This window comes from Bufo bufo, chromosome 10 (assembly GCF_905171765.1).
Source record: "Bufo bufo chromosome 10, aBufBuf1.1, whole genome shotgun sequence".
In the NCBI taxonomy this organism is placed as follows: domain Eukaryota; kingdom Metazoa; phylum Chordata; class Amphibia; order Anura; family Bufonidae; genus Bufo; species Bufo bufo.
This window is the reverse complement of record NC_053398.1, coordinates 35,450,873-35,463,347: the sequence shown is the minus strand read 5'-3', so window position 1 is coordinate 35,463,347 and position 12,475 is coordinate 35,450,873. Positions and strand designations below refer to the sequence as shown.

Genomic DNA, 12,475 nt, shown 5'->3' with positions numbered 1-12,475 from the left:
AACTGCTATTACATGAGGAACGCATGTAGTTACTAAAAATAGACATGTCAGCCATAAGTGTTACACTCTTATCAAAACCATGAAATCTTTACTAGTGAAGTTTCCTATGTAAAATACCCTGCACCCTTCCCGTCAGTCACATTAAAGGAGATCATATATTCCCTATTGACTTGTGTAGACAACACGCACTGGTAATACAGTAGTAACAGAAGAAATGAGACTTCAATCGGACATACTAGTTGAAGAGCTTTATTGGTTGCAAAATATGGCAAGAAACAAATAAAAATTTACAAACGAGCATTAAGGCTAGGGCTACATGGCAGTCCATATAATGGATTTGAATGTGTCAATGCGATATACCAAGATGGTCACAAAAAAAATCCATCCAAGTTGGATTTTTGACACTGTCGCATCACAGTAGGCCGCATTGTGACACCATTGAAATACAGTACAAGTAGTGTCACGCAACAAATGTTGCCGTGTGTCCTGGCGCCATGTATCCCTAGCCTAAAGGGAAGCGTAGATCAAGCAGGGTGGGATACTAGTCATGGGATTCCCCCATTGTGTGTTTGTCAAAGAGGTATTCAGCCATGCCATTCTGTGGGGCTCCCATTCGCCGAAGGTTGGTCACGTGGTCACCCAATTCCTTTATGGACTTCACCTGCTCATCAAGGTAGTGTGTTTCCAGGAAGTCACAGAGCTGTGAACAGCAAGAACAGTATTGTTAAAGTGCAGCTCAATGAGATTTACTCTACCGAAACCACAATTCACCCCCCACCTTCCCCATTTATTGTAAATGCATTAAAAGGGTTTTCTGAGATTTTAATACAGATGACCTATCCTCAGGTCATCAGCATCTGATTGTTGGGGGTCTGACACCCAATACACTGTTTAAGGCAGATGCTCCTTGAGTGCCACATCCATGCTTGCCAAGCACAGCACCGTACATAGTATTGTGGCAGTGCCTGGTATCATGCTCGGCCCCATTTACCTTTATGGGGGGGGAGCTGCGCCTAGGAAGAGCTGTGAGAAGGCTGTGCACCAGTGCCTTTCCAAACAGCTGATCAGTGGGGTCCCAAGTGTCAGACCCCCACAAATCAGATACTGATGACCTATCCAGAGTACGAGTCAGTATTAAAATCTCAGAAACCCCCTTAAACTAAACCCATGCATTTTAAACACAGCAAGACTTGTCCTTACTCATGGAATGCCATTACTGTGTTCAAAACAAGTAGGTTTATCCTGGGTAACGGGCAGAATTGTGAGACGCCAAGTACGACCCATATAAAATCTCTCAGGATAGTGACCGGTCACGTAGAGACACTTATCCTTGTTGCCAATAAGATACAGGTCATTATTGCGATGCATCTCATTGGCAACAAGGATAAGTGTCTCTACGTGACCCGTCACTATCCTGAGAGATTTTATATGGATCGTACTTGGTGTCTCAATTCTGCCCGTTACCCCTGATGAGGCCAGGTCACTGGTGAAACATGGGGGGCAGTTTTTAGCACTTAGTGCTTATGTAATGTTTTGCCGTCAGTGAACACAACTGACCATACAATATATAGGCAATAAGTAGGATTTACGTGGGGGCTGCACACCCCTTAGTCCTCTAGCTGTACATAGATTATGTCTACATGCACCAGAGCTAGAGATTTAAGGTTGGAGTGGCTCACAGCACTCTGATTTAGTAATTTTTAGATATAATAAGTTATTTAGGCATCATCTTTATTCTGATAAATCTGAGGCAAGTTTAGGTATTTGGCCTCGGGTGGCGAGTATTTGATATACATGAATATGGCACTAACACAGATGCCTTCAGCTGCCAAGTGCACATGTAACAGGTCAGCCGGTGTCATAGGGACAAATCTGCTGACAGATGCCCTTTAACTTCTACCCAGAGCTGGAGCCCATTGTCTGGTTAGCTCATGATGCTTTGCTTTTGGAAGTTACTCCATGAACATGCAAGAATAAGTTTAATCTCTGACTGACACACGGATCGTATCAGGCGGTTTAGGAATTCCTGTCTCAGCAATCACTTACATGTGGATCATTCCGATCTGTAGACAATTTGTGCAGATCCAAAAGGGACTGGTTAACGTTCTTCTCCAGCTGCAAGGCGCACTCTAGGGCTTCCAGCCCGCTGCCCCACTCATCACGCTCCGGCTTCTGCAATCACAAGTGTCCAAGAAGACATTAGTATCATATGAGGAGCCCGACTCAAACAGCGATGACAATGCATTGGCCACAGCTACATAAACCATTCTTCCTAGGACCGTCCAAAGCTTCTACAGTCGGCCACATGCAGAAGTTGGCGAAAATGGTAGATATCTGCCATTCGTAGTTTGAAAAATTAGGACCAATGTATGCGATAAACCATGCACTAAAAGTTACTGTACTGCAGTCTAATGCACACAGTGGTGCGCTTTTAACCTATTCCACAAAACCAGGGTAGGTGTGGACAATTATACAGATTGCACTGAATTTGGTTGGACTATGTAGTATATAGTTGTGCCAATTCCTTTACTCTAAGGCCGACTGCACACAATGAGGGTGAACGTACATAAGATCTGCACGAATTTCCGTGTGGATTTATGTGCATTTCTGCATCATATCCGCACTAAATTCCTAACAGCGTTTTTTGGTACAGATTAGATGTGACAGCATGTATGCCGCATCATGTGCAGGTGGTGCCTACATATTGCAGGCATGGTCTCCATTAACCCACAGATATGCCGACGCAGCGGCCCAGGCTTTGATGCTATGGCAGATCCTGTAGCGGCATGTGTGGACACCATGTTACACAAGGAATTTAAGATGGGGATTAAACTGTAGAAAGTCTTGTACTGACAAATCATGATGCATGAATGCTGACTGCCCTTAGGGCAAACGTCTTACCACTCAAACCTTATGGGAACTGAAACACGGATGTTTGAAGAGAAGCCATCACCATTCCAGAGTGTCATAACTATGTTGTGCCATTCCTTTATTATTCTTACAATACATTTATGAATAAAAGGTACCACTGGGCGTTACCAGTCAGGGGGTGCCTCTGCACAGACTAACACTGGCAGCATTGACTGGAGAATGTCAAACGGAAGGGACACCCCCAACTGTACCTTTATTCATAAACTACTAGTAGAGATAGAGGAATAGCACAAAATAGAAGACTAAAGTTACCAGATTGGTCATTCCATACACATGACAATTATTGAACTAGACATGTCAGGAACGGCAACAGGTCCTCTATAAATGCCTAAAGTTCTAATGCCCCGACACCACGATCGCAGGTGCCATGGGGCAATGCCTTCCTGTGCAGTGTCCGGGGTTTTGTACATGAAATGCTTCCCAACCGCTGCCCTCTGAGCGACGGCTCTAGCGGTCTCTTGGGTGAACACTTCCATTTGTCGGCTTATACTTACAATTCCAGGTTGGTACTGCAGAGGGGAAATGCAATGCGCTATATGCTGGTACACTGTGCCAAAAACTGCTGACAGTGGTAGATAAACGAGGGGGAAAGCCAACTAAGAAGGGGTTCATGTGCACTTGCACGATCCAGGAGAAGTTTTAATGCGGTCATGATGGGGGGGCGCGTTAGTCCCCTCGTGTGTAGCGTCCTGAGCATTAAAGGGTTTTCTGCTCTTCACTACCGGCAACCTGTCTCAGGATAATTAATCTATCAGATCAGTAGTGGTCCAACTCCTGGCACCCCCGCCAATCAACCATTCTAAGAGAAGGCAGTGCTTACCAGTGCCGCTTTCTGTTTACCTGCTCGCCACAACAACTGGTGGTGAGCAGGTGTAATTGCGTTCCCATTCACTTCTATGGGACAGCTCTGTCTGTTCAAGTGAATACTACAGAACTGTCTCAGAAGTGAATGAGGACGCCATACTGGTAATAACACCTGCTCACCACTGCAGTGACCAGGTAAACAGCTGATCGGTGGGGGTTCCGGAAGTCAGACTCATGCCGATCTGTTATTGAGGACTTATCCTGAGGAAAGGTCATCAATAGTAACAAAAAAAAATAAAAAATAAGTGTTATACATATGCAAATTACCCTGAGATGAGTCCAGCGTGAATGAGCCCAGCACCGCATCCTCAATCTCCTCCTTGCTCCCTGACAGAAAGCTAGAGTGCCGTAATCTCACGATTCACAAGCTAGTGCATGTGCAGTTCCTTCCCTATGACACTGCGCATGCTCGCGCATCGCGAGATTACGGCGCTCTAGTTTTTCTGATGTCTGGGAGCAAGGAGGAGATTGAGGATGCGGGGTGGTGCTGGGCTCATCTCAGGTTAATTTGCATATCAAATCGTTTTTACACAATAAAAGCACACAGAGCTATGGGGACTGGGTATTGCGGATGTGCTAGCGGCCATCTAGCAACCCATGTCCTCAGCTCTATACACAAAATCCCAGTGACAGGTTCCCTTTAACCTAGTTACCTTTGGACTGGTTGTTTTTGTAAAAACTCGCCTTCCCCATGAATCAACATTCTGAAGCAGTTTTTCTTAGAAGTCTACACGGGATCGCCCCCTGCTATACCTACCAGGACGTGCATGTATAAGCTGACAAATCAAAGTTACCAATGGGGGTAAGGGGGCACCTGTACTTACTGCAAAAGCACAGCTGAGGTTCTGCCACAAGGTGGAAACCAATCCTCGATTCACACCCCCCTCCCTTTTCTACCACCCACCATCTACTTGCCAACAAGCCACTGAGTCTGATGCTGAAGGTCAGGTTTATTTAGTTAGGTTTAATCATTAGAGGACATGCTTGGCCTTGACAAGTCAAAGTCTTCTTACCCTCACGTCCTGCAAGAAAATCCTTCCTCCACGCTCATTCTGCAGCTTCATAAGCTTCTCGGCGTGCTCGCGCTCTTCATGGGATTGGTGCAGAAAGTATTTAGCGAAGTTCCTCAGTGCCACGTCATCACGATCAAAGTAGTAAGACTACAAGATGAGAAAACACAACATGAACATCGGAAGAAACATTTAAAAAGTGTAACGTGGCCTTCCATCACCAGAAAAGCATGCTCTGTCAGGGAGGGACCAGGAAGTGTATGCAGTGCATGTACAGAATGGTAGAGGGTCAGAAAAACTAGACGACAGCTGCGATACCAAGCACAGCCACTATACAATGTGCGGCGCTGTGCTTGGTGAGCTGAGAGAAGGCTGCAGATAGATCTGTGCAAAACCCCTTTAAGCTCATTACTTAGGATGGATTTAGGTCCAACTGTACTCAGAGGCTAAACACAGATCACTGAACTAATCACTTCTACATGTAAAGTCTAATCTCCATCAATATTTCCATACTTAAAGGGGTTGTCTCACTTCAGCAAGTGGCATTTATCATGTAGAGGAAGTTAATACAAGGCACTTACTAATTTATTGTGATTCTCCATATTGCCTCCTTTGCTGGCTGGATTCATTTTCCCATCACATTATACACCGCTCATCTCCAGGGGTTACGACCAGCGCCGCAGCACAGATAAAAAGGTGGCCAGGATGACCCGTGTACCCATTAGCACTTCCGCAATATTAACCACCAGAGAGGCAGTTGCTTTTTCTTAGAGTGCAAGCACGACTGCCGCTGTGACGGGAAAATGAATCAGACCAGCAAAGGAGGCAATATGGACAATCACAATACATTAGTAAGTGGCTTGTTTTAAAGGGGTCATACAATTATCCAATTTCATAAACACCCCCCCCCATATGTGCTGGGCCCCTCACAGGTAATATACTTACCTGGGTACCCGCTTCCCGCACAAGGATGAACACATCTGGTGTCCTTGAGGAAGCAGCCATCCCGTCAGAGGCTCACCCCGTCTGCTATTGGTAACCCATGATGCTAGGGAGGCTCATCCCGTCTGCTATTGGTAACCCATGATGCTAGGGAGGCTCATCCCGTCTGCTATTGGTAACCCATGATGCTAGGGAGGCTCATCCCGTCTGCTATTGGTAACCCCCCCCACCCCCAATGTTTTCACCCGTGTACAGGGAGAAGGAGAAGCGGCAGCGCACGGACCAGGAGTGGGCCAAGGAGCTGGGTACACAGGGGAATGTTTCTGAAATCAGATAACCCCTTTAACTTTCTCTACATGATAAATGCAATTTGCTGAAGTGAGAACCCCTTTAAAGGAATAATCTTTATACCTAGACCTGTAGTTGTGACAAAAAGGCATCTCTAGATCTAGAGGAGAGAAGGTTTTCCCATCAACAAAGATTCTTCACTGTAAGAGCAGTGACTATGGCAGTTGTGACGGTTCAGTCATTGCACAGGAGGGGCCTGGACGCCGTTCTTGTATGTAAAGACCCTGCAGCTTACGGGCACTAGATCTGTAGAGATGGGCCCTGATCCAGGGTTTATTCTGATGGCCAAGCTTAGAATTTTTCTTCACCAATTTGCGGTCATTGCTGATCTTCCTTCTCAATCAGCACAGTAGGATTATAGGGTGGACTTTATGAGCCAAGAATTTAAAAGTTTAGTATCACATAGGCAAAGTCTTTGTCCCATTTTGAAATTTCAGCAATTCTAATGCTTTTACTGCCTTTTTATAAAAAGTAATGTAGCATCTACTCCAACCCCCCCTTGCAGTGAACAACAATTTCTCATTGACAATTATAAAATTTTACCTACTTATCAACATTCACAACTGCTATAGCGTCCTCCACTTCACAGCACCATATACTACAGGGCAGACACTGGCCAGCAGAGGGCAGTGCAACCATATCATTTACAAATGGCGCGCACATGGCACAAAGCCCCCTTCCATCACACAAGCCTTAGAGGTCACCATGCCTTTGTATCACACGAGCGCAAGACCAACATAAAGTTAACTCTTCGCCTTTTAACCCTCTCATTGCTGCAGCCATTGCAAAAACTGCACGTCACACTTTGAGAAACTTCTAAAAAATAGGTCTTCGGGTACGCTAGGATATAGGTTCCTGAAGCATCCCCCATATTACCCGAGAGGCCTTTAAGCTGCACGGTCACACCGCACTACCCTGTTATTTGCTCGCCGAACACTTGAGCGGCTGTGTAAGATGGATGCAACATTTGGGTGATGGAACCTATAAAGTTAGTACATCTAATGGTATGTATATGAGGGGGAAGAGTCTAGCAGGGGCAGCCCGAATTTCGTTTAGGACAGGACGCCAAAACAAGGCTTTCCAGCCGTTGTGAGACTACTACTCTCAGCACAAGACTGTCCATGCATCCTGGGACTTGTAGTACCAACAGCTGGAGACCTATGGTTTAGGCCACTTTCTCCCGGTTAGTAATTTAAGCAGAATTCTGCATCAGCCAAAACCAGGAGTGGATCCTACAGAGAACCCATAATTGAAAGATTCGTCTCTTTTCTGGACCCACTACTAGCACAGGCTTAGGCCCCATTCATACAGCTATAAGGGCTCCGTGCCTGTATTGCAGGCCACAAACGGGGGCACCCACCATGTGTACCCAGCGGTGCGGATGAACGCCGACTTGAATGGGTCCGCGATCCGCAAGATACAGCCAAAGATAGACGTGTCCTATCTTTTGCGGAACGGATGCGTGGATTGGAAGCCCACAGAAAAACTATGAAGAGCTTCCGTGGGCTCTCAGGTCAGTGCCTCTGCACCTCTAGAGATAGGATGGTCCCCATCTTTTCACAGAGCTTGCGGATCGTGGACCCATTCAAGCCAATGGGTGCACATCACTGCGCACACAGCTCTTGCGTTTGTCTGAATGAGCCCTTACAAATACTGACCGTGAGAAAGTGGCCTTAGAATACAGTCAGTGACGAGGGTAAAGCTGACAAGCACTGACCCATCATACACAAACTGCAGAGGGCCCCGGGCAAAAACCATACAGGGGCCCCCTTGCTCTCCAAAAGCAGATCATAGAGCAGCCCCATATCCTGGACTACATGACAAGTCACCAACACCCAGTTTCCAGACACCTGCACCCCATAGATAGGCTGGGCGTACAGTACATTGATCGGCCGCACCCTTCAGCTTTGCTCTACAGATCTGCTGGGTCTCGATATCAAACAAGCCCTGGAGCTGCTTCAGCTGCATGAGGACAATTGCATAAGGTGCAGCCGCCTAATACAGCAGGAGCCACAATACGCCGGCAGGATAATTGGGTGAAGGTCTGCACTTCAGGACACAGGGAAGTGGGGACCCCATGATAAAGGAGCATGAACGCTGTGAGGAAGAAAGATCCAGACATTAGATTAGGACTGGAGTTTTTTATTTTTTTATGCACAAGAAATCCAAATCCAGAGGGCCCCAAAAAGTCTCATCCACTCTAGGAGTCTCCCCCTTGCATTATAGGGGTGTGGAGTGTCACCTTTAGTCTTCTACACATCAGGGCTCATGCACACAAATGTATATTCTTTCCATTCTGCAAGAAAATAGAACATGTCCCATTATTGTCCGCATTATGGACAAGGATAGGACTGTTCTATTACGGGCCAGCTGTTCCGCAAAATACGGAATGCACACAGCGTCATCCGTATTTTTTGCGGATCTGTTTTTAGGCAGACAGCAAGAACCATGTCGTGTGCATGAGCCCCAACTAACTATGTATTTTGCAGTCTGCAAAACAGATGTCCATGTGCCGTCTGTTTTTGGCAGACCCATTATCTACAATGGACCCATGGGCCGCATTTTTTGCGGCCAAGAATAGTACATGTTCTACCTTTTTGCAGACAGCCCACAGACCGCAGATAGTGGTGTGCAGGAGGCTTTAGGTTTACTAGGCTGAGACACTACAAGGCCCATCTATATGAAGTAGTGAAGCCATAAAACGTGTTTGTGTCCATTAAGGCCAAGTTCACACTTCTGTTATACGATCAGTCATTTCCATCCGTGATTTTGAGCCAAAACCAGTAGTGAAGCCTCCACAGAGGTGAGGTATAATGGAAGGTTTCCTCCTGTCCTGCGTTTTCTGAACCACACCTGGTTTTGGCTCAGTCACTGATGGAAGTAACTGAACAAATAACTAAAGTGTGAACTGCGCCTAAGGCAGGGCTCCAGACGGCGACCAAAATGGTCGCCAATGCGACTTAGAATTGCAAAATGGCGACAAGACTTTGTAGTCTTGTCGCCATTTGCGCCTAGAGCCTCCGCTGCTCTGCCGCTTTAAGAAGAAGGCATTTCATCCAGCAGGCAGGCGGCAATCCAATAACAGAGCTCCGCACAGTATAGCGCTCTGTTATTAGAGAGAAGGCTGCTGATTGGTCAGTATCAGTGTGCTGATGTACCATTGGATGCTCCTCTCACACCCCCATTCTCCCGCGCTGAACACAGCAGCAGCTTCAGAGGCATGAAGACAGGGAGCCGCTCCATAGAACAGAGGTTAGCTTGAGAAGCAGTCACCCCTGCGCTGCCGCTAACACTCAGTGCTCCGTGTGAGCTCCCTGCCTGGGCTCACAAACATTCTTAATAAGGGAATAAAAGGGTTAATAGGAGCCGCTGGTCAAGACACTAAAAAGCCAGTGAACCATATCTCTTTCAATAGTCCTTGCTTAGTAGGAGGAGAGGTTATCTCCTGGAGGTTATCTCCTCCTCAGACTTTTGAAAGAGATATGGTTCACTGGCTTTTTAGTGTCTTGACCAGCGGCTCCTATTAACCCTTTACATACTTAACATTAGCAAGTGGTGAGATGACTGATGATCACCTCACCACTTGCTAATGGCTGCTGCTGCCCAGTATTCCCCCCGCCTACCTACCTACCTTTCTCTGCACATCTCCTATTTTATGCTAAAGTGGGGGGGGGGGGGAACCTTTTCTGGTGTGAGCCTGATAAGTGTGATTGTGACCAGTTCCATCAGTTGGCACACGTGCAGCGGTATGAGGGAGCACTCTGCCATTTGTACAGCCTACGATGCGGAGATGCCACCACGCTGGGGAGGCTCAGGTGTGGCTGGCAGTGAAGGTGTTAAGGCTGCCGGTCGTTAAAGTAACGTTAGGCTGATATAAGGGGCAGCCGCGCAGCCCACCTGCTCCTTGCAGGACTCTGATCATGCACCCTCCCTATCCGCCCTTCCCAAACTATGGGCCCACTTACCGGCTACAGCCCCCCTACTACAAACCCAAGAGGCCCTACTGGAAGCCTCCCTACAAGGGGGCCCATGAAGTCTGCCCTTCTCTTTAACTGCCTGGATAACTACCGGATATGGGCTCAGCTGTAGGCCTTGCTCAGCCAGCTGGGGCCGGAGCTGGGGCTGAGCCGCTCTTACACCAAAGTAGTAGGGGTTCAGGTGAACCCCAGAGTGGACGCGTCTGTTCAGTGTTCACTGGGGCCCCGTACGCTGAAGAGCCACAAGGGATGGGCCCTACTGTGCCATGCCACACCTGGGCAGCATGCCGGACTGCGTAACGTCACCCCAGTCCGCTTTCCCTGCACTGTAGCCAGACAAGTTTTTTATTATAATTATATGTATTTTACATTTGTACTGTCAGCATATTTTATATTGAAGTGAATGGGTTCGCAAAATTGCAGATCAGATACGGAAAGAAAAAGACGGTTGTGTGAATGGGCACTTAGGGTGCCGACACAGTTTACGTACCAGGAGAGGACTGTAAAAAGTGGAAAAGTTCTGTCCTTTATCCTCTCTCTCCCTTTAGGATCCACTCCTGGCCTTATAAACTACATCAGAAAACATAAAACATGAGAACCCAGCCTTGGGCTCCTAACACATGAACCAAAAAAAAATAAAAAAATCCCAGTGCATGCAGTATTTTTGCCCTCCATTTATTACTTTTTGTAAACAGTGCCTTCGCCCACTAGCATGTCCTCGCATTTCTCTCCTGTACAGAACATGATGAAAAAAAAAAGGCAAAAATGGCCACGAGCTCCTGCAGGCTAGGTTTTGGAAAAGAAGCCAGAAAGACAGAAGCCAACTAATCAAGGAAAACAGCAGCAGCAAAAATTGCTCGTGGGTCCTGCATTTTCTATTTCCCATAGACCTTGCATTTTACTGCCACTAACCACACGGCCATTTCTTCCAGTTAGCATGTACCAGTGCTGGATGGGCTTCAGTGGTAATGTGCATGAAGATCCCGCTGCCAGGCCACAGTGTGTCCAGGAAATCGTTTGCTACTTCCCACAACACAGGACCACGTGCTGCCAACAATCCGTCCACGCACATGTCGGCCGATGACCGGGCACTTTCCTGTGATGTAACGCTCCGGAACGAGCCGTCCATCTAGTCCGCTCTCTTGGATCTAGGTTTACAATCCCTTACTGGCGACTTTCCTACCACATTAGCTGGATGTTTGAGGCAAGCATCAGGAACTGCAAGACCCCCTCACATCCTGGGGAGGCCCTCCACACCTCAGATCACAGCCATGAATCAGGCATCCTCACGCAGCTCAAATGATACTACAAAGAACCCCTTCAAATTGTTTCACAATTAAAACAATAGACCTGGCACCAAGATCAGTGCCCAGGACAGTGGCACAGCCAATCACTTAAACAATCCTACCCAGCCCTGGCACAAGTAACCTGATCTACTGCAATCCAACCACATGAGATCCAAGGCCCCTCCAGATCAGTGGGTGGATAAAATGGAATAGAATAACCCTTTGCCTCCCAAAACCCAGGCCCCCGCCACGTTAGAGGGGAAACCATCTTCTCAAGTGGGAGTCTCCCACACCTAACCACTTCCAAATAGCAGACCACTGCAATCCCCCCCCCCCCCCAAAGATGGATCGTTCCATAACTGAAATCCTAACATAGAAAGCCTGTACCACTGTAGAGAGGAGAAGGGGGGACAACTACAGCATGCTATGACTTACAGATCCACATCAGATACTTTACGGCAATAGCGCCGTGCTCTATCACCCCCTATTAAAAATATTATCACGACATCTGCCATAAAGAGGTTATAAACAAGAGAACGTGAGGGGTACACACAGCTGCGCAGGCTAAATACGCACCATGGATAGGTAGACGTAGGAGGCGTACAGCTCCAGGTTGACCTGGCGGTTGATGGCGGCCTCACAGTCCTGGTGGTAATTCTGACGGACCTGGGAGCTCATGGTTCTGGGTTAATAGGTTCCGTCCAATCACTGTTGAAGCGGGAACCTCCGTTGATTCTCGATATCACACTGCGCTCTATCTGACGCAGCACGGACTCGCTGTCCGTTATATATACAACGTGACGTCACCGACCCCCAAGCGCTGCCAAGGAAACTGCCCCGCCCCTCGGCACGTACTATCAGCCGGTTGCCATTTTTGTTTAGGGCAGCCTTTGCGCCTGTTCTCTAAATTGTAGTCAAGAAAAAAAATACTTGCAATTTAATTCTGATAAAGGTGAATGAGATATCCCGGATCTGAGCTTAACATTTATTGGTAATATTTTGGCTCATTGGAAGAGTTCAGTTGCCCAAAACAAAAATGGCCACTGGACGACTAGGTCACATGGCCGTGACATTCAAAACAAATATGCTTGTGTAACGTGGGACGGCCATTGCGATG

At 47.3% G+C, this 12,475-nt stretch overlaps 1 protein-coding gene across 1 annotated transcript; it reads right to left on the bottom strand.

Moving 5' to 3' along the window:
• Nucleotides 1-233: 233 nt before the first annotated feature.
• Nucleotides 234-12,136, bottom strand: FTH1 (ferritin heavy chain 1). Its single transcript, XM_040410703.1, has 4 exons — nucleotides 11,935-12,136; nucleotides 4,809-4,955; nucleotides 2,047-2,172; nucleotides 234-700 (listed from the first exon to the last, which is right to left on the bottom strand). The coding sequence occupies exons 1-4, from the start codon at nucleotides 12,034-12,036 to the stop codon at nucleotides 542-544; spliced, it is 534 nt and encodes a 177-aa protein (XP_040266637.1). The 5' UTR covers nucleotides 12,037-12,136; the 3' UTR covers nucleotides 234-541.
• Between the last annotated feature and the right edge of the window lie 339 nt (nucleotides 12,137-12,475).